The sequence below is a fragment of the Eretmochelys imbricata genome, chromosome 1, assembly GCF_965152235.1.
Source record: "Eretmochelys imbricata isolate rEreImb1 chromosome 1, rEreImb1.hap1, whole genome shotgun sequence".
NCBI lineage: Eukaryota > Metazoa > Chordata > Testudines > Cheloniidae > Eretmochelys > Eretmochelys imbricata.
The window spans coordinates 58,604,721-58,627,965 of record NC_135572.1 but is presented as its reverse complement, the minus strand read 5'-3'; the positions used below and the strand labels follow the sequence as shown (position 1 = coordinate 58,627,965).

General features: G+C 42.7%; 1 protein-coding gene across 1 annotated transcript in view; it reads left to right on the top strand.

Annotated features, from left to right (window-relative positions):
- SETDB2 (SET domain bifurcated histone lysine methyltransferase 2) overlaps window positions 1-9,834 on the top strand; it is a 104,906-nt gene extending 95,072 nt beyond the window's left edge. Inside the window, 4 exon segments of the mRNA XM_077827597.1 lie at window positions 1,999-2,065; window positions 4,389-4,511; window positions 6,158-6,229; window positions 8,698-9,834. Of these exon segments, the coding sequence (XP_077683723.1) occupies window positions 1,999-2,065; window positions 4,389-4,511; window positions 6,158-6,229; window positions 8,698-8,831 (396 nt within the window). The 3' untranslated portion in view covers window positions 8,832-9,834.
- The last annotated feature ends 13,411 nt before the right edge of the window (window positions 9,835-23,245 follow it).

Genomic DNA, 23,245 nt, shown 5'->3' with positions numbered 1-23,245 from the left:
AAATTTTGTGGGGGGGGGGGATCTTTGCTTTCCCTGGTCCCATTTGGTGTCAGAGTCCAACAATTCACCATCCTCAGCGAAGGAGGAAGATGAGTCAGGGTTTGTAACTCCTGGGTCTATTGTGCTTTTTCTTCCTCTCTTTTCCTTTCTTTGATTTCTTAACTTTTTTTGCACACTTTGAGAGCATATGAGCTCTTTGAGGCTTTGCTGATCCTTTTCTGGCTTCCTAAGGGGCTGAAGCCCTCTCAAGAGAGCTCTCTTTGAGTCTTCCCACAATGGGTCCAATTCCCCTAGGGAGGGGAGGAGAGGATACAATGCCAGAGCCCTACGAGTTGAATTAGGAAAGAGGATGGCTGTTTATGAGCCCTGCTTCTTTTCCTTGGGCACTCAGGACCCACTTTAAGAATTGTGGGCAGGGGGGGCAGAATTTGTGGCCCCACAAATCTCCTCTCTGGTTTTCAGGGACCCCTTGGGACTCACCCCTGAATTGGCTGGCTGGGGTCCTCCTTGTCTTTAGAGCCTCTCACTGCTCTGCCCAGAGATTCCTGCTCCATTTTCCCCACACTGGCATTTCAGCTGCTCCGGTGCATGGGGTACCCTGCATACCTGTCTGACTCATAACCCGGGGACCTGATGGACTTAGGAACAGAAGGCTGGGTACAACTCATCATTGGCCAAGCCCAGGAAGGCTGCCTCACAGATGGAGCATAATTTAGATTTTATTTGGTGCTTTTTAGGCTGCTTTACCATGCCTGAGAGGAGCAAAGGAGCCAGCAGGGAGGTACCACAGAGGAGGCTCAGAGGGGGTTATGTCACCCAACTGTGAACAGGCCCAGGGCGGAGGGAAAGGCTAGAGAGGGAGAACAGTGCTCACCACTGCCCTAAAAATAACCAAACAGAACCCTGGAAAGAAGAAAATAGGCAGGAGCAATAGAAGCATCATCCACAAACTGCCGTGGAGGCAGACAATATGGCGGCAAGCAGGAATGGAGGGGCCGTGGCCAATGCACGCCGCACCAAGACTTTTATCCACCGCCATGAGCTGCACAGAGGAGGGCAGCAGTCTAGCCACTCAGAAATGTAGGGGACGCTGGGTTACGAAACAGTGGAATTACTCCAGGGATGAATTTGGCCCAGTATGCATGCAGCGCTGCTTCCGCAGTTCCCCCGTGTTACAGTACTTCAGAAATGAATTCAGACAGGAGATAAGGCGCAGAAGGGCTCCATATGCATTTAGTTAATTCAGCGTAACTAACTTGTCACAGGACTAACCAGAAACACCTCCATCATCTGGAATAGTCCAAAGTGTAAATTTTTTTCCAACACCTTCATGCCTTTCTAACACCTTATCCACTTCTATGGATTTGTGGATTAAATGTTAGAATGGTACCTCTATTATACCAGCACTGCACGTTATAAATTCACTTACAGATCCTATCGGTATGGGTTTATTTTGGTTATTCACAGAGAACAGAACACTAAAAATAGAAAAGGACGGTGTTCAATTTAGAGGGTTTTTTTTTTTAGTCAGATTATTTTTGTTGTCCTTCTTTAGTTGTTTACTTTTTAACTGACTGTAAACAAACAGAATAAATGACTTTTGGAAAAACTGGGTATAACCATTTTAATACTGGCCGTTTTTCTCTCTCAGGCTTTGTGTACACTAGCACTTTTGTTGGCAAACCTTTTGTCGGCCAGGGGTGTGGAAAAAAAAAAAACCACCTCTGACCAACGTAAGTTTCACCAACAAAAGTGCCGGTGTGGACGTGCTCCTGCCAGCATGGCTGCCGCTGCTTGTTGGGGGTGGTTTTGGGCACGTGCTCGCCCGCCGGCGTAGAGCAGCTACAGAGGCGACCTTACAGCAGCGCAGCTGCACCACTGCAAGGCCGGTAGTGTAGACATAGCCTTAGTAAATGTAGAAATCGTTTTTTCTTTCCTCTAAGCAGTAAATGTCCCTACTGGCATAAATGGTACAGTGTTTCGTTTTGTTTTCAACAGAGCACGGAAGAGACAGCAGCAGAAAATAGTTTACGACTTTTAAGGAAAAAACATAACAAACACAAAGGTTTGACAAATAATTAATATTATGATGACAATGCGATAATAAATTGTACTGAAATGGCCAGTCTGAGGTCAGGTCACCACCTAGCAGCTGACTCACAACTGTACGTTTCCTTTTTTTCCTCAGTTAGCCAATTCTCTGCACGCTGGCAAGGGAGCGGGGTTCCGATTTGCAGAACAGCTGCGTGATTGCAAAATAATTGTGCAGGAAGCAAATCCCACTGCTTTGGCTGAGGGCCATTAATATATCCAAGAAGAGTCAATTATTCCCCAGTGGTTATATAATCCCTTGACCCTGAATGGCTGCTGGTCTCAGAACTCCTCAGCCATAGGCCCACAGCAAACATGGATGACTCAGCTTCTGCCCCCTCCCGTCCCTCCAGCTGTGAAATGAGATTACATTTAGAAAGGAAAATTACTCTTAGCTGGAAAATTAACATTAGCCTCCTTCAAAGGGCAAGGAGGAATAGGCGGCAGAGTTATTGAGAAGGCTGGTGTGACATGGGTTAGTGGGGCCAGAAGTTGAGGTAACCATTGTAGGGGCTGTTCATAAGTTATATAACACATGGGGGGGGGGGATGTTAGATGCTTAATTCTTCATTTGTTAGAGTGTTACAAAGGGGTAGGGGGGTCTTGAAAGTCACCAAAATGTGTTACCTAATTTATGAACATCCCCTTAGTTGTGGCTAGCAAGATGAGGAGACGAGGCCAGTAGCCAGTTAAGAGTACAGGTGAGAAGATGTCAAGCCCATTTCAGTACAAAAACTATTCAAAGATGTTTCCAGTTACTGCTGGTTGGTAACCAGCCCCTCAAATGTTTTAGGCCACCATGCAGTTATTATAAAATGCATTGTAATGTGTGTGTTTTATTTAGATTTAGCTGTTGTAATTGCATTTTTTTATAGTAAAGCAAGTTGTCGAGCAGCCTGTTTAGTAGATAGCATTCCTTTCCAATGTCTTATACTGCACAAAAAGCATTGTTGTAATTACCCATTGGGATTACTCTTCCAAATAATGAGAGAGTTTGTATTAAAGAGGCAAAAGTGGCATTTACCTGCTGTGTATGGTGGCTAAATTCAGTGTGCTTGAAATACATTACCATGTATTTTTTTTAAAAATTATACTACTCTGTGTTACAGCTACAACTGTACTTCAACGAGCAAAAGACCCTCATAGAAAATGCTGGAACATTTTATTTGTATATTATAGGATATCTGGTATAAGCAGAACTGTACTTTCATTCTCTCACTCTCCCACCAATAACAAAATTATATATAAATTAGTTTTTTAACTCTGACACTTGCTCCTGTAATTTATTCTTCACCTGAAGTCTTAATCCTTAGACCTGCATCCTCATAATCCTCTTCACAATAAGTAACTGATGTCAAAACGTAAGATCATGAAGTGGGGAAAAAAAACTGCAGGCGCAACTAATCCTGTAAAAACAGCCTGCTTTCATGAAAATGTCCTGCGAAAGAAACAAACACAGAGCGAATAGTAATTTTTTGGTTTTGGTGTGTTCCCCAAAGTTGCCCATGCGTGCTCAGCAGCTCTTTTAATTGAGGCCCCATGCTTTAATGATGGGATTTGTTATACGTTCTCCTGAGATCTTTACTCAAACCCTTCAAATAAAGACAATTTATCTTTTTTTCAAAACAAAGGGCGTTCACACTTTGATACAAAGTGTACACATGTCCCTCCTTTCAAACAGCCCATTTATTTTAGCATAATTAATGACAGTCCTGAGACAGACTAGTTAAAAAACGGGTACATATATTTTCCTAGTTTTCCAACAGCCGCAAAGTTGCCATATAAAGTGGACCGGCAATAAGGCAAGTTAATTGCTGTGTCATTTGGAAGATCCATGTTCAGGAATGGATGCTACTCTTCAGCCAAATCCTGTTCAAAGTGTTCCTTATTAGAACTGTTTCTCCCCCTTCCTGATCAAGCCATGCAGCAGCACTGAGAGAGGATGTAGTGAAAGCTATCTGAGTTACCAGACTGAGAGATGCATGGAGGAATATGAATCTAATGAAGGATTGTGGTGACACACTTTGCCTGCCTGGAATTGAGAGGGTTTTATTCCTGGCACTGCGCCTATTGGCTTTTGACCCTTTCATGCCTCGTCTGAAAGGGTTGAGGAGGTAGAATTAGAACAGCAAGAGAATCTGCTTGAATAGCCATTAGTTTAGCCATGTTCAGTTGCATCCAGGAGAGGGTGAATAGGAGCTGCTACAATTAGGGTAGAGGGCTTTGAGATACAATGAACTACAGTAACTGTGCTGAGACACAATTTCAGTAAAAGTGTGTGTTCTATATTTTAACAGCAAGAATAGACTTTCTTAGGAAGTGCAAGCAGGCTGGACTTCTGGATGGTATATTTAAAGAAATGCTAGACACACTTCACCTTGCAAAGGAAAAACTGATGGATGACAACACTTCAGAAACAGGTACTGTGAACACATAGGAACTGTGCTTTGGACAGATGCTGAGCTCAGCCATTTAATTCTTCTTAATTAATTAGCCTCTTACAGTTTGTATGGGAACTTCCACCTTCTCTGTGTGTGTGTGTATATATATATATATATATATATATAAAAATCTCTTCTTACTATATGTTCCAGTCTATGCATGTGATGAAGTGGCCTGTAGCCCACGAAAGCTTATGCTCTAATAAATTTGTTAGTCTCGAAGGTGCCACAAGTCCTCCTGTTCTTTTTATTTAATTCTTGGTACCTTTAACTCGGGATCATGTTCACCGTTTTAGAGCCCTAAACGGTTTGGTTAGCTTCCTCTGCTATACTACTTCAGTAGGGTGTTAGTGGCATGGGGGCAAGGAGCTGCCAACAAGTTGTTCTCTGTGAAAGCGCCTCAAGTCTGGAATTTGTTAAACAAGCTCCTTCCCCCAAGATACACACATAGCTTAGTCTGCCAGATCCCAGGGACACTGCAAGCTGTACCAAGCATTTTAAGAAAAGGGTGTTTGAAGGATTGTGAAGATTTTATCTGGACTGGGGTTGTGTTTTATTTCATCACAGAGGGATGAGCAATCTCTGTTAAAGATAGTTACAGTATATGAAAAAAATTGCATATGAATGCATTAAGTCTTGTAATAGATTATTTAGATTAACATTAATTTAAAATATATTGGAGGTTCTGATATAGCTACAGTACTTGTACAAAACACTGCTCTTGAAGCAGTCAACTCACCTTAATAATCTTATGGACAAAGCAACATTAAAGAGAATTTCAAATTTCACTCTGTGGGATTAGCCTTCTCAGTTTTCAAAATAGTCTACTGATATATCCTTTGGGAATGAACAATATTAATGTAGTCGACACCATTAAGGAAAGAGAAATAACCCAATTAACTAAATCTCCCTCATAAGAGAAGTTTTTGCATAGCAAAAGTTGCCAGAAGTAATAAAAAAAATACTTATTCACATTTTTAGAATCTCACAGCACCTTATAAACATGAAGTAAGTAATCCTCTGAACATCCATGTGAGGTGTGTAAGCATTATCTGTGTTTTACTGATGGAAAACCTGGCACTAAAGCTTAATTTAAATATATTATGTTAATAAACACTATTTAAGGATGCTACAAAGTCACATCATGCATTTAGAAATGTAAACAATTTATTAGCCTCTTCGACTGGGCACTTTCATGTCATGTGATTTGCAAATAGCAATTAAATTGGCATCCAGCCACTTCTATCATCTGGCACATGGTCCCAGAGGTATTGCAATAAACAAGATTTTAAAACTTATTAAATACATTACATGAACTTGGTTACCAGACAAACAGCTCCTATTTAAATGGGGTGCAGACTGTAGGTTAAATGTAATGAGAATCCCATTTATATCTTATTTTCCATAGGAAATTAGGGAAGCAAAATTGTGAAATTGACACTTCTTCCTTGGTATAAAATAGCAGAAGGGAGATTAGTATTTTTCCCAGCATTCTAGCTTTCTGATCTTAAAAGCCTCATAACTAAAACAACTGGTGAAGTTTACAGATTGGTAGTTACCATTGTGCAATTTTTAAGTTCTGTGTTAACATGAAACAGTAAATCAACTTTTTTTTCAACCCCTAGAATACGAGGAAACAGTAATATCACTTTTTGACTGTAGCCTGTTTGAAAATATACTTACAAATGTTCATTCAGGTATGTAAATATATATGCTACTATATAAAGTAACCCTCCCCCAAAGAAATAGTTATTAGAATTAAGGTTATTCCTATGATGATTATTGTATAGTATCAGTTTACAATCAAAGCTTTCTTAATGCTGTATAAACACCCAGGTGAAGTCATTGGCATCATTATCCTTAGAAACATAATATTGCACAGGTTTGTCTGTCTGATTTGAAGCAGGACAAGAGGGTTTTCTATGGTTTTAACTATTTGAGTATCAAGAACCTCATATGACTTCTTGATCAGTGGACCCTGCCTCTGCCTGATATCACAGGATTTCCCAATGCATTGTTTCTCCTCCTATATGTCTCCAAGGCCCCCACTCAGCCAATCGTTTTAGACGGAAGTCATGTCTTTCAGGCTGACAGTTTAAACAGGCCCTTCTCCTTCCCTGATTGTAATAGGTAATTCAGGGAGCTCCACCCACTTTAAATGGTACTTATTTAGAAGTCGTGCTAACAATAAGATGCTTTGAAATATATCTAAAAAGCAGAGGGAAAGGAATGAAAATGGGGGAAATTAAGAGGAAGATAGTTGAGAAGGTGGCTGAAGTGTATTGGAAGAACTATGTTCCCCTTCTGCTCTGTATTTGTTAATGCGTTTACAGGAACAACCAGTTTTGAAAACAGCATATCAAGGAGAAGGGAGAATACACTATTGTGTATTTTGGGCCAAATTTTTCAAAGAAGTCTCTGCTCAGTCTCTGTGCATGCACAACTTTGCAAATGCCTACCTGAAAACTTTTCTGAGCATGGATACCAGTGTGCTTTGATAACAAGATGATAGATGCTTTGGAAATTAGAGCTGGAGCATGTGCATCCAAATGAAGGCTGCTCTGAAAATTTGGCCCTTTCCCCGCTCTTCCTTCAGTGTTGACTGTATGGCATTCTGAAACAGCATGGAAGTCATGAGAATATACAAGCTAAATCTGACTGCACAAAAAGGAGTATTTTTCAGTCATAGCTGGGACCTAGGGCAGCAGCCAAGTCGCTCTTAAATAATCTGATGGCCTGATTTGCAGAAGGGCTGAGTATCTATAAATCCCACTGAGGTAAATGGAAACTGCAAGTGTCATATATATTAGGCTACCACTGAATATAAATACAAATGTTGTGCCTTTAAAAAAAAAAGTGTTTAGGACTTTTAAATTAACCAGGTATCTTTACCCATAACTAATTGGTCAGACACAGTCATTCAAAACCAGCTGCTGTAAGCATTTTTTCCCCAATTGAGCTAAATAACTTCCCCATTTTTGAGGTATGAAAGCATAAGAAAACACTCTACCTCTCTCTTAAAATTGAAATTATTGTGTGTGACATAAATGACTTGGTTGAAGCTAGGAACTTCAAGTTTATCTTTTTGTAGATCTCATTGATGGGGTGGGGGGAATCGATTCAAGTTCTGAACAAAATCTGGTCAGTAACTTTAAGGTTGTGAACACTTAACCATGGCACTTTGCATGTTCCATAAGATCTTTTCTGTTCATTATTAATGCAGGGCACTTCCATTAGAGACTCGTTCTTTAACAATTTCCTTACATGCATGAAAGACTATGCAGTCTTGACTCATTTATTACCAATAAAGATCAATATGAATCTGAGTGCACTGTGATTTAATTGCTCTATTTGCTTCCCTTTTAAAGTCAAGGAAATGTAAATGCAAAAGATAACATGACAGCAGTGTCACGTGAAAAATGAAGTTAAATTCCAGACATTTTAAAAGTTGAATTTGTAATTGTACTTTTCACCTTCTACATGTGCCTTTGAAAAAAGTGTATTTTTAATGATGCATTGGCCTTTATACAATAGAGGTGTCAGTTGTACTGTGTGGTACAGATATATTTGCTAACTTCAAACATTCAAAGTTACTGAACTGACTTTCTTCAAACCTGTCAGTTTTTTAAAACCTCAGATCTACAAAACAATCCAAGTTTTAAAGGAAGCTGTTTTAAGCATTTAACATATTTAAAGATGGCATGTATGACCGCAGCAGTTGAGTCCCTAACAAATGGATCCTGAAAATAGAACAATTATTCTCATGTACAGTGTTAGCAACTTAAAATGTTCAAAACCTAAAAAACACAATATTTTTAAACCTGGCTTGATTTAAGTCTCTCGGTATGTTACTATAATTTCAGATAGGACAGAATAATTTCTGATGGAACATATGCACAAAGTATTCTCCCCCCCCGCCCCTTCTAGAACTCCAGTGCTTAAACTAATTTTGCTCAAATGAAGTAAAATTTCACCTTTTAGTAGAGACCAAGCATAGTAGTAGTTAGCCTAAAAAATTTTAGTTGAGAAAGGTATGGGGGTTTAATGTGAAGTCACAACTCTTACTCTAGCAATAGAGTGATACTTGTGGCTTTACTAATTTGAATGTGCATATATTTATGTTCTTTACTGTGAAAAAAAATATATTTTTTTTTCCTTATTATAGGAACAGAGGAAAAACTTCAGGAGCTTCTGGAAACCCGGAAAAGACTGGATACTCAGATTGAGCTCCTGCAAGATTTAAAAGTAATTCCTTTCCAGGAAAATATAGCTAGTGCATCTAGTTCAGTGTCTGAATAACTAATACTTCTCTTGATATCAACTTCCATATTAAAGATTTTCTACTGACAGAAACTGCATCTGGTCAGTGTATAAAAGTGACTTTCAAAGATAGGGGCGCACAGAAAAACAATTGGGTGTTTTACTACTATTTTATACCTCACTTTTGCAATAACTTCATTTGTCCTTTTCCTTTTTAATTTTTACTGTGGCTCAAGGAGTGATAAACACTTAAATTTAAATACCTTCCATACAAGCTTTTTTTAAAATACTCCACAAGCCACTTTTTAAAATCACTTCAGTTGCGGCAGCCCCCTATCACGTGATGTGTCTGTGATTCAATGTCTGCTTATCATAGCAGACAAAATCATTATTAAAAATTGTTAAGGCTTTCCAAAGAGGAATTTAACAAGACTTGCACTTGAAGAAGCCTTCTGAGTTCAAAGAAGCAGACTTTTTTTTTTAATTAAGTTTTCTCAGTTTACAGTGTGTTAATGTTTAAGTAGTTCTGTTTTAACTGCAATGGTGAGAGGTGGTGCCCATTAGTTGCTTGCAAACACCTGAGGCTGGCTGGTGATCATCCTCTGAAAAATCATTCTGTGTAAAATAGTTAGGGAGTCAAATACTGCAGTAAGAGCATTTATGGCTTCCATGTGTTATTTTGTCTTATTATATTAAAATTGTTTGAATACAGAAAAGCAGTACATTTAGTTACAAAATTGCAAGTTAATGAAAAACTTGACAATAAAATGTTTTTGTAAAGAAAGTTGTATATTGAAGAAAACTAGTGACAAAATCAGTTTATGCACCAAAATACTGTTGTATACGGTACAGCCTTGTAGGTTCTCACTGCTAATCCACAGCCTTGCTGATTCTCACAAAACCCCTGGTTTCATCATACTTCATAGCTCAGCTCTAACGGAAGAGACAGTACAATAGGAGATTCATATGAAGATTTAATTATTCTTAAATACACTAAAGAACCTTTGTAGCTGTACTATGAAATAAATGAAATTAAACTACACTTAAGAAACTAAGTATATTTTAGTGCATTTTACACTTCACTTACTACTTTACAAAGTTAATAATGCACTCTGTCATTAGTGTAAATTAATAGTTCTATTGCATAGCTCTACTGGTTGCCTGTAGACAGCCAAAATATGCTACAGGAGTCCTGAATTGAAGGATTGATAGATTTAGTGTATTTAGGTGGATATATTTGAAGATGTTACCTCCAAGGACAAAAGCAAGTTACCAGCATTCCAACAAGTCTTTCATCTCTCCCTTCTGTGGAAAAGCTGCTAGACAGAGAAGCGCTAGAATATTAGTATGTCAGGCAAATGTACATAACACCCTGTGCATGTTCATAGTTCTAATTTTACTTGTGCTAGGTTTGAATTTAGGGTGGGGTTTTCAAAGATTCCTAATGGGTGGGATCCCAAATCCCATTAAATTTCAAATGTGGGTTGGGCACCTAATGCCCTTAAGTTTCTTTAGAAATGGCAGTCTTGCTCTCCTGTTGCAGTGGTCGGCTTTCAAATCTATATCCGACGGTTATGTCAACACTGGAGGTGTAATTGCCAGCTCGAGCAGACATGCACACTAGCTTTGATCAAATTAGCTAAAAAATAGCAGTGTAGCCGTGGCGACACTGGCAGCAGGCAGGCTCATCACCTAGGTACCCCGGGTCTTGGGTGGGATTGTTTCCAGCAGTTTCCCTGTTCTGCTGCAGCTAGCTAGAGCAACGCTAGCACATATAAATTTGCATGAGCTAGAAATTACACATCCAGCTCCAGTATAGATATACTCACAGTAGCAACAACTTGGGTAATGATACTGAGCAATATTTTCAAAATTGCCCAAGTGGTTAAGAGTATAAGGCTATTGAACTTCAGGAAAACTTAGGCTCCTTAGCAACTGTGGAAAACAGAATTTTATCCAGTGTGACTCTCACCCCAGCCAACTCTTGTCTTCTCCGTTTCCCCATTTGTGTTCACTCACCACAGCCTAACAGCAACTCGGTCCACAGGGACAGGATGCCTTGTCTAGGCCTCTTAACCCAGGTGGAGGAGAGAGGGCCACAGGAGACGGTATGGTATAGTCTAGAAACTCTGCTTTTCAGTGCCTCTCCTTAGAGGTTCCTGGGTTTTATTTTCTTTGGAGACACCTCTGAAATTACCCATACAAACAAATTTTAACAAAGCCAAGATTTAAAAAAGTAGTATTAAAACAAAAGAAACTGTTTGCTTAACATCTAGATTTACGCTTAGCTGAACTCAGTAAATTGTTCCCAGCTTAGAGTGGGGGAATGTGACTTTTACAACCCCTATTTCTGACCATTCTGGTCTGCCTGTCAGTGATAGTTGCTGTCCAGATAGCAGCCACCCTTGTGCTGTCCCTAGGACTTGCTTTTCAAGTCCCTATCACGGGGTCAGCTTGTATGTTCAGACATGCCTCTCCCTGAGTGTCCCTCATGTGTCCGTATGCAGCAAGGCAAGGCTTGGCTTTATTAACTTTGGTCAGGAATACCATTTGGGTGGCAGAAAACCCATGAACAATGATTAATGGCGGCCTTTCAAAGGCTTAATTAATTACCCCGCTGCCGGAGCCTTTTGCTGCAGTGGGAATGGCTCCACTAGCAAGACACTATACTGCTAAAAGTAGCACTGTAGATGGGGGAAGCACTGCTGGGCAGAGAGAGCCATGTAGGGTTTATACCCTAAGGTTCAGGTGTGTAGGGCACTCTACTCACCTAAGCTGTGCCTCGCCATCTACACTGCTATTTATACCTGCGCCCTACCATATTCACGGCCATGAAAAACGTCTCACCGACTGTGAAATCTGGTCTCCCCACCTTGAAATCTGGCCTGTGTGTGTTTTTACCCTATACTACACAGATTTCACGGGAGAGGCCAGGATTTCTCAAATTGGGGGTCCTGACCCAAAAGGGAGTTGCCTTCAGAGCTGGGCTGCCGGAGAGCGACAGCTGTTGGCCAGGTGGCCAGCTCTGAAGGCAGTGCCCAGCCAGCAGCAGCGCAGAAGTAAGGGTGACAATACCACGCCTTGCCACGCCTTGCGCTGCTGCCTTCAAAGATGGGTGGCTGGAGAGTGGCAGCTATTGACTGTGGGCCCAGTTCTGCAGGCAGCAGAATAGAAGGAAGGGTGGCAATACCATACCAGGCCATCTTTCCTTCCTATCTCCCAGTCAATATAGGGATAGTTGAAATCCCCCATTAATGATTATATTATTATTATTAGAGTTTTTCATTTTAATAGCCTCTCTAATCTCCCTGATCATTTCACAGTCACTATTACCATGCTGGTCAGTAATATATCCCCACTGCTATATTTTTATTATTAGAGCATGGAATTACTACCCATAGAGATTCTGTGGTACAGTTTGATTCATTTAAGATTTTTACTTCATTTGATTCTACACTTTCTTTCACATATAGTGCCACTCCCCCACCAGCACGACCTGTTCTGTCCTTCCAGTATATTTTGTACCCTGGTATTACTGTGTCCCATTGATTATCCTCATTCCACCAAGTTTCTGTTATGCCTATTATATCAATATCCTCATTTAATATGAGGCACTCTAGTACACCCATCTTATTATGTAGACTTCTAGCATGGACATAGAAGCACTTTAAAAATGTGTCACTTTTTAGCTGTCTGCCATTCCATGATTTAATTGAATGGGACTTTTTTCATTTGACTGTTTCTCATCAGATCCTACCTGTATTTTATCATCTTCCATCCTCTCCTCTTTACTAGGACATACAGAATCTCCATTAATAGATCCTCCCCTAAGGGGTGTCTCTGTCCGAACCACATGCTCCTCCGCACTTGTCAGCTTTCCTCCAGTCCTTAGTTTAAAAACTGCTCTACGACCTTTTTAATTTTACGTGCCATTTTGGTTTAGGTGGAGCCCATCCTTCCTGTATAGGCTCCCCCTTTCCCAAAAGTTTCCCCAGTTCCTAATAAATCTAAACCCCTCCTCTCTACACCATCGTCTCATCCACGCCTTGAGACCCTGTAGTTCTGCCTGTCTAACTGGCCCTGCGCGTGGAACTGGAAGCATTTCAGAGAATGCCACCATAGAGGTGCTGGACTTCAATCTCTTACCTAGCAGCCTAAATTTGGCCTCCAGGACCTCTCTTCTACTTTTCCTTATGTCATTGGTACCTACATGTACCACAACCACTGGCTTCTCCCCAGTACTTCAGATAAGTCTATCTAGATGCCTGGAGAGATCCACAACCTTTGCACCAGGCAGGCAAGTCACCATGCAGTTCTCCCGCTCATTGCAAACTCAGCTATCTATGTTTCTAATGATCGAATCGCCCGTTACTAATACCTGTCTCTTCCTAATATTCTACCACCATCAAATATTCCTTATTGGCACAAACAACTAGCTCGTACTTGAATAGTCGGGTGTAAATATGTGATTTTTTTTAAGAACAGGTTTTTCAGTGTCTATGCTCTCCAGGTAGGCCTACCTGTTCCCCAGGCCTTGGCTCCTGCAATATTGTCCAGGCACCCAAGCTCAGAATCTCCTTTCTGGTAGGAGTACTGGACAACCATAAGGCCAGAATAAGACAGACAGACAGACGCACTTTAAAGGAAAGCTGAGATTCTGGAGCCCAGTTTCTGGCTGTAATATACAAAGGAACTGACTCATAACACTGGCAGAAAAAATGGTTACTAACCTTCGGTAATTGTTGTTCTCAAGATGTGTTGCTCCTTTCCATTCCAGTGTAGGTATGTGCTCAACCTGAGCACCACTGCCGGAAAGTTTTTCCCTCAGTAGTATCCGTCAGGTCAGCTCTGGTGCCCACTGGAGTCACGCTCTCATAACACCAGTATATAGGGCCTGCCAATCCCTCAGTTCCTTCTTGCCAGCTAACTCTGACAGAGGGATGAGGGGAGAAGGGGTTTGGAATGGACATGAGCAACACATCTCGAAGAACAACTGTTATGGAAGGTTAGTAACCATTTTTTCTTCTTCGAGTGCTTGCTCATGTCCATTCCCATGTACGTAACTCCCAAGCAGATGTAGCTGGAGGGTTCAGAGTTCACTGACAAGCAGATTGTAGCACTGCTCTGCAAAACCCAATATCGTCTCTAGCCTGTTGAATGATGGTGTAGTGAAACGCGAAAGTGTGGACTGAAGAGCACACTGCTGCTTTACAGATGTCCTGAATAGGGACCTGTGCCATGAATGCTGCTGAAGATGTTTGTGCCGGTATGGAGTGTGCCATCAAGGCAGGAGCAGGAACCTTCGGCAGGTTGTAGCATGTGCAGATACAGGACGTGATCTACAATGAAATTCTGTGGGCTGAGACTGGAAGACCCTTCATCTGTCTGCAACAGCCACAAAAAGTTGAGTCGTTTTCCAAAATGATTTAGTTCTACGTAGAAGGCCAGTGCACGTCTGACATCTAATGAGTGATGCCTCTGCTCGTTTGTTGGCATGCAGTTTTGGATAGAAGACCGGAAGGAATATGTCTTGGTTACTATGGAATCGTGAAACCACCTTTGGGAGGAAGGCTGGGTGAAGATGTAGCTGGACCTTGTCCTTGAAGAATACCATGTATGGAGATTCTGAAGTAAGGGCCTTAATTCTCTGAGACCCTTCTGGCTGAAGTAATGGCCACCAGGAAGACCACCTTCCAGGACATGTAGAGCAGAGAACATGTTGCCAATGGATTGAAATGGGAACCCAGGAGCCTTGACAATGGCAGCTTGAGATCCCAGGGCGGAATTGGTTGACGTACCTGGGGGTACAGCCTGTCAAGTCCCTTGAGAAACTGACTGCAGATAGAGTTTGCAAAGATGGACTAGCCATTCACCCATGGGTGAAAAGCTGAAGCTACAGCCAGGTGGACCCTAATAGGTGACACCGATATTCCCTGCTGCTTCAGGTGTAGCAAGTAGTCCAGAATGAATGGCACTGATGACTGTGTGGGTGAGACACCTTTCTGCGCTGGCCAGATCAAGAACCTTTTCCACTTTCCACATATATAGCTCTAATGGACAGCTTTCTGCTCCCTAAAAGAACTTCTTGAACTAGAATTGGAGCATGCTAGCTCAGAGGGGTTCAGCCAAGGAGCTTCCAGGCCATGAGATGAAGGGACTCAAGGTTCAGGTGACAGAGGCAACCATGGTCCTGGGATATCAGGTCTGGAACCTGAGGTAGTCGGATTGATGTTTCTACTGACAGGTTCAAGAGCATTGTGAACCAGTGCTTGTGTGCTCAGGCTGGGGCTATCAGGATGACTTGCGCTCTGTCCCATCTGATCCTTGGCAAGAACTTGTGTATGAGATAAATCAGTGGGTATGCATAGAACAGATGACCCGTCCAGAGCAAGAGGAAGGCATCTGTCAGTGATCCTAGACTGTGGCCCAGGAAAGGGTAGAATTGGAGACACTTCCTGTTTCGCCTTGTTACAACTAGATCTATTTGGGAAAATTACTTGTAGGATCTCTGGGCAGCTGGACCACTTGTGGTGGTTGGAGAAATCCTTGCTAAGATGATCTGCTAATTTGTTCTGAAAACCCGGCAGATAGGAGGCGTCAAGGTGAATTGCGTGGGCTATGTAAAATTTCCATAAGCGAAGTACCTCATGGCACAGGTGAGAGGAGCGTGCTGCACCCTATCTGCTGATATAGAACATGGCTGTTGTGTTGTCTGTAAGGACTCACACCTGCCTGCTATGTGGGGTTGGAAGTTTTGGAAGGTTGATTGTATTAGTCTCACATTTGCCTCTACCTGAAGTCTGGACTAACCTTTAATCAGCCAGTCGCCGAGGTACGGATATCTGAACCCCTTGTCTCCTCAGGAAGGCTGGAATGGTTCACATTAAATTTTGTGAACACCTGAGGGGCCGCCGAGAGACTGAATGGGAGCACCGTAAATTGATAGTACAAATGGTTCATGACAAATCTGAGGAACCTTTTGTGTCCCTGACAGATAGCAATGTGGAAACAGACATCCTTTAAGTCAAGGGCAGTGTACCAGTCCCCAGGATCAAAGGATGGAATGATAGAGACCAAGGAGACCATGCAGAACTTCAGTTTCTTCATGAATTTGTTGAGGTTTCACAGGTCCAGAATCGGTCTCAGACCACTGTTGGCTTTCCGGATTAGGAAATATCCCTTAACAATGGCGGAACCTCTTCCACTGCTCCCATCCTGAGGAGCAATTGCACTTCTTGGGCTAGAAGTTGCTCATGAAAAGAGTCCCTGAAGAGGTGTGAGAAAGAGAGGGAACAACAAAACTGAAGGATGTATCCTAGTGCTATTGTGCGTAGCACCCACTGGTCCAAGGCAATACGGGCCCACGCCCATAGAAGTGGGATAACCGGTCTATAAAAAATGGGGAATTTGGATCCTTAAACTGTCCTGGTACATCATCCCTGGACTTCCCATCAAAAAGCCTGCTTTGACCTTGCCAAGTGTCTGGGGGGTGCAGGCACACATACAAATGAAGGTTATGAGGGGAGGTTTCCTCCTATAGCCCCTTCTCCTCCTCCTGCTATAGTCCTGTAGAACAGGCGGGGGAAGAAGCAAGCTGTCTATTGTGGCCTAGAGTGCCTTCCTCATTGGGGCTGGTGTATGAAGGCCCAAGGACTTCACTGTGGCCCTTTAAACTGTGAAGTTTGGCGTCTGTCTGATCAGAAAAGAGCGACATCCCCTCAAACGGCAGGTCCTGCAAAGTTTGTTGGATCTCATGTGGCAAGCCCAAGCTTCTCTGCATAGCCACAGCCGAAGCCATGGATTAGACTGCAGAATCCACCGCATCCAGGGCTGCCTGCAGTGACGCCTTTGCCACAGACCTGACTTCCTCTACGAGAGCTGCAAACTCTCATCTTGACTCCTGAGGCAGCAACTCCTTAAATTTCAGCATAGAGTCCCAGGAGTTGAAACTGTACCTGCTCAGGAGTGCCTGCTGATTGGCGATCCTGAGCTGGAGACCCCGTCAAATAGACCTTCCTCCCAAAGAGGTCTAACTTTTTTGCATCCTTGGTCTTAGGTGTCCGTCCCTGTTGGCCCTGCCTTTTCCGTTCATTAGCTGCCACACCACCAAAACTATCTGAGGCCTTGTGCCTGCAGAAGTCTTTTCCATCAGTACCGCTACTGACAGCTCCTGTATGACCAAAGACATTGACCCCAGTAGCGCAAATCCCTCGCTGCTGCAAATGCCTCTGGCATTGAAAGTACTGGCAGAGTTGTAGGGCCTGGTGCCTCCCTCATGACGGAGAGTCTATCAGCACTGGACTCAATGGTTCCTGTTCTGGGACGGGTCAATGGTGCGGCATGGGTTGTCAGTGTCACAGGGTGGCCGGACACGGGTCACACCCTGGCAGTGTTTCTCTACACCAGTTGGCGGGACAGGTGATCAGCTTCTGTAGATCTTCCTTTGCTTCTTCTTAGGCATTGGCAATGGTGAATGGTGCCTAAACTCTGTCACCTGCACATCCTTCTTTAGCACTGGGGATGACTGACTGTACTGAGGTTCTGTAGGTGGGGCCGGAGATGGGGAATGGCACCAGGCATCCTGAAGTGGCCTGGCTCTGATGGAGGTTGGCGTGCTGCCTCCAGGAGGCTAGAGCAGAGTCTAGCATCTCTATCCTTCTTGGTGCAGGGCTTAAGGTCCCTACAGATCTTGCACCACTCCTACACATGAGCCCCCAGATACTTGAGACAGCTGGAATGGGGATCATGCACAGGCTTGTGACAAGATTCCCAAAGCTCGAAACCCACAGAGTGAGGAATGCCTTTGTGCTGGAGGTTAACCCCATTTAGTTATTTAGGAACCCCGTTAACTTAACAGAAACTTAATTACTAAATACAGTCAACTACAGTAACGCCTCACTTAACATTGTAATTATGTTCCTGAAAAATGCAACTTTAAGCAAAACAATGTTAAGTGAATCCAATTTCCCCATAAGAATTAATGTAAATGGGGCGAGGGGGTTAGGTTCCAGGGAAATTTTTTTCACCAGACAAAAGACAGAGATTATATATATGTATATACACACACACACAGAGACAGTATAAGTTTTAAACAAACAATTTAATACTGTACACAACAACGATTGTGAAGCTTGGTTGAGGTGGTGAAGTCAGAGGGTGGGGTATTTCCCAGGGAATGCCTTACTGCTAAATCATGAACTAGCACTCCACTGAGCCCTCAAGGGTTAACTCATTGTGTTAATGTAGCCTCACACTACACTGTACAAGGCAGCACAAATGGAGGGAAGGGAGACAGCACGACAGAGACACATACCCTGTGTATGTGAGAGAGCGCTGCACATTGACCCTTTATGTACGCTGACGCCACTCTAAGTACATTGCCTTTTTAAGTAGGCCAGCAAATTGAGACAGCAGCTGCTGCCAGCAAGCTCCCTCTGTCCTGAGCCCTGTCATGTCCCCCCTGCTCTATAGAGATGGGGGGAGTGGGGTTCAGGAGCAGGGGGGTGGGGGACACCCTGACATTAGCCCCTCTCTTCCTCCCCTCCCCCCACACAGCAAACAGGAGGCTCGGGGAGCAGCTCCAAGGCAGAGGGCAGGAGCAGCACATGGCAGTGGGGGGAGGGACAGCTGAACTGCCGGCAGTTGATAGCCTGCTGAGTGGCTGCGGCACAGGGAACTTAGGGGAGCTGATAGGGGGGCTGCCGGTCCACCCTGGTTCCAAGCCCCCACCTGCTAGCTCCATCGGGCTGCTCTTCCTGCAAGCAGTGGACAGAGCAGGTGGCTGCCAAACGTTATAAGGGAGCATTGTGCAACTTTAAACAAGCATGTTCCCTAATTGATCAGCAACATAACAATGAAACAACATTAACCGGGATGACTTTAAGTGAGGAGTTACTGTACATACAATAAGGGTATGTCTACACTATGAAATTAGGTCAAATTTATAGAAGTCGGTTTTGTAGAAAGCGTTTTTATACAGTCGATTGTTTGTGTCCCCACACAAATGCTCTAACCGCATGTAGCCGGCGGAGTGTGTCCACAGTACCGAGGCAACCGTCGACTTCTGGAGTGTTGCACTGTGGGTGGCTATCCCACAGTTCCAGCAGTCTCCGCCACCCATTTGAATCCTGGGTAGAAATCCCAGTGCCTCATGGAGCTAAAACATTGTCATGGGTGGTTCTGGGTACATATCGTCAGGCCCCCGTTCCCTCCCTCCCTCCGTGAAAGCAAAGGCAGACAATCGTTTTGCGCCTTTTTTCTTGAGTTACCTGTGCAGACGCCATATCACGGCAAGCATGGAGCCTGCTCAGCTCACTGTCACCGTATGTCTCCTCAGTGCTGGCAGACTTGTTACTGCATTGCTACACAGCAGCAGTTTATTGCCTTTTGGCAGCAGACAGTGCAGTATGACTGGTAGCCATCATCGACGTAGTCCTGGGTGCTCTTTTAACCAGGGGCCAGTGCAGCTGAGTTGAGAGTGCTGTCCAGAGCGGTCACAATAGAGCACTCTGGGATAGCTCCCGGAGGCCAATACTATCTAATTGCATCCACAGTACCCCAAATTCGACCCGGCAAGGCCGACTTAAGCGCTAATCCCCTTGTCGGGGGGGAGTAAGGAAATCGATTTTAAGAGCCCTTTAAGTCGAACAAAGAGCTTCGTCATGTGGACAGGTGCAGGGTTAAATTGATTTAACGCTGCTAAATTCGACCTCAACTCCTAGTGTAGACCAGGGCTAAGAGTAGAGAAAAGTTGACTGAGGAGTACTTGCAACAGCAAGAACGAGTCATAGTTCCAGAGACCGTCTTGGGTGATAAGAAGGAACTGAGGGGTCAGCAGGGTCTTTTATACCAGTGCTATGAGTGCATCACTCAAGGGGACACCAGAGCCAACCCAATGGATACTAGTGAGGGGAAAACTTTCCGGTGGTGGTGCTTGGGGTGAGCACACACCTATATTGGAATGGACATAAGCACGTCCTCGAAGAAGAATGTATTTGTTCTGTGTTCATGTACAGATCAGAGGAGGCATCCCAAGTGATGTGGCATCTGGCTTGAGTAGAGGTTTTATAGTGCTTTAGCAGTTTCTGCTCCCATTGAAGATGATGGCAACACTTCAATGACAGTAAGATGGGCTCTGACCTCACAGGGAAAAGAGGAAGTTAATGAGAGCTTCAGCTAATCAAAGTATATACAAAATTTGGTTGAGAAGTCTTCTTTGCCAACGCTTCACCCTCAAACATCTATTGGTGCCTAAACCTGGGCACAATAATTGAACTGAAATCACCCCTCATACAAACATTGACTTTCATGGTTAGAGTTTCCTTTCAGTTCAGGATTTTGGTCTCATCACTTCAGTGTAGAAACCCACCTTTTCTCCTGTTTCTTTTACAGGCTAAGCAGGGGCATTTCCAAGTGATTACAGCACATCACAGATAACCTAGCCTCCCCTTTTTTTGACTGGGCAGTTGACAAGTCACTAAACCTCATTGTGCCTCAGTTTTCCTATCTGAAAAATAATCATTTTTAGTTTACCTCCCTTATGCTGTAATACATAGAGTAGTTCATGGGTTGTAAAGCACTTCTGAGATCATGGCGTGAAAGGGGTTATTACATTCACTTTTAAGACACTCCTTTGTGGCTCTTTACATCAAGTGAAGTAGTGAAGTTTGAAACCATGGTGAGAATCCACTGGATATGGGATTAGGGAGTCCCTATCAGCCAAACAGATGCAATTCAGACTATAGAGAACAAACTCAAATTGTTCCAACAGGAGTATTACAATTCTAATCTTAATATCCTTGTGCTCAATTTCATGTTAATGTATTCATTGTTTTTTGCAATCAGAAGTGCTAGGAAGGAACAATGAAATGGGATCAGATTAGTTTGAGCTGGTGATAATCTTGCACAGTCCTTGCATTTCTTTTGTCTATGATGCATCATCTACCATTTCTATAGCTAATCCTAATGCTCAGTTTCTGTTGGGTGGTCTAGTAGATTAGAGATTCTTTAGTAGAATAGAGAATCCCAAGGTACAATACTGCAAGCAAGTGGAATGTGTTGAACTGAGTCAGCTCCCAGCAACCTACGTGAATTATCATGAATGGCAATGGCTTAAGCAAGATGATACTGGCATAAATTTTGCTTAAGGGACACACAGAGCCAGGACTGTAGGAGAATTTATCACCCTCCTCTTTATAACCACTTTTCATGTACTTGAAGACTATTAGGTCACCCCTCAGTCTCCTCTTCTCCAGACTAAACAAACCCAAGTTTTTTTTTCAAATCTTCTCATAAATTATGTTTTCTAGACCATAAATCTTTTTTGTTGCTCTCCTCTGGACTTTCTCCAATTTGTCCACATCTTTCTCGAAGTGTAGTGCCAAGAATTGGACACAAAACTGCACCAGAGGCCTTATCAGTGCTGAATAGAGTGGAAGAATTGCTACTTATGTCTTGCTTACAACTTTCCTGCTAACACAGCCCAGAATGATGTTCACTTTTTGTGCAATAGTATTACACTAGTATAGCCCCCAGTTAAGCTGACTGGTCTAATTCCTTGCATTGTCCTTATTCCCTTTTTTTAAATAGATAGATATTATGTTTGTCCTTATCCAGTCCTCTAGGATCTCTCCTGTCCTCCATGAGTTTTCAGAGATAATCACTAATGGCTCAGAGATCTCTTCAGCCAGTTCCTTAAATATTCTAGGATTTATTTCATCAGGTCCTGCTGACTTGAAAACATCTAACTTGTCCAAGTAATTCTTAACTAATTTCCTCTATTCTAGCCTAATATCCTACCCCATTTACATTGATGTTCACTATGTCAGTCATCCAATTAGTGCTAAAAAGTTTGAAAACAAATACAAAACAAAAAAGCTCATGCCTGTAATAAATGTCTCTTTAAAAAACTCTCCTGAACTTTTTGCCTTTATCTTAGATGCAAAACTAAGATCTATTCTGTTAATCTAGAAGCTAGCTGCCCCCCCCAAAAGCAAATAAAACTAAAGATGTGGCAGCTCTGACTGGCTGCCTTTATTCAGGTGGCAGGAAAGACAAGCCAATTACCCCTCTTCCCCAAAGACTGACTGGTTTTCCCCATGGATCCATAGGAGGATCACAAAACCCAGAGGTGGGTTGTCAGTAGGGCTTGAACCCAGGACCCACGAGCTCTAAAAGCATAAACCTCTATTGCTTTAGCTAAAGAACTTGCACATTTTTGGCAGAAACACACTAAAACTTTCTGTGCAGAACAGCCACTAGAGTGGGAAGAAAGACCCAAACTGTTAATGGGGTGCAATCTGTCCTATATGGAATAAAATTAAGACAAAGCCACAACTGATCTAAATAAAATGGAAGCTCAGGGCAGGTCTGCACTACAAATGTACAGAGGCACAGCTGCGGTGCTGTTGTGCTTCTGATGAAGACTCTCTGAGCTGATGGGAGAAAGCTCTTCTGTCAGGTTAGTAATTCCACCTCCACAAGAGGCAGCAGCTACGTCGGCGGGAGAGCTCTTCCTGCTAACATAGTGCTGTCTACACTGGCGCTTAGGCCAGTGTAACTATGTTGCTTAGGGGTGTGGATTATTCACACCCCTAAGTGATGCTGTTATACTGAAGTAATTTTGTAATGTAGACCAGGGTTAAGTTCAATTACAACTCTTTCTTGTTTTACAGCAATAGAAAAAACTACACTATTGACTAAAACTTGAAAGCAGTTTCCTTTAGAGGACAATCTATTCATTTCCAACGCTGCCCCACCCAAACCAACTTTTTCCTAGTACTATAATTCACATTGTTTCTCTGAACTATTTTTGTTTTTGGCTTGCAAAATAAATTCTTTGAGGCAGTTAAATGCATTACTTTAGAAGAATCCACAATGCAAAATATCACACGCCAAAGATTATTTGGCACAATAATGATAAAAGCCAGGTATACTGATCTCTGCAACGCTATGCGAGAGAGTTGTCGTAAATCAGAGAGGAAGGATGGTTCTGTGGTTAAAGCATTGAAACTTGGATTTCAGAGCTCTGAGTTCACTGCTTTGCCACATTCTTCTGTGTGACCATGGGCAGGTAGTCACTGTGCCTCAGTTCTTCTGAGAAATGAGCATAATATTTTTCTACTATTTTTAATTATTTAAAATAGCATCCACTATGTGCTAGGCACTTCCCAAACACTTAAGCCCTGACCTCATGGGAGCGTCATGATAAATTCACTGACATTTGAGAGAGACATATTACCATTGATGGAGGCCAAGTATGTACATGGATAAATTCTTTTCTATTTCCTGAAGTACGGATTGCAGGTGTAGCACCGCTTGTTTGGCATGTAAAGCTGGACTGGGACTGGATTCTGTCAATACACATTTGCCACACTGTTTGTAACTTTATTCTGTGGTAGACGTAATAAAAGATAATGACATTTCTTCAAGTCAGAAGAGTTTACAGCAGACAA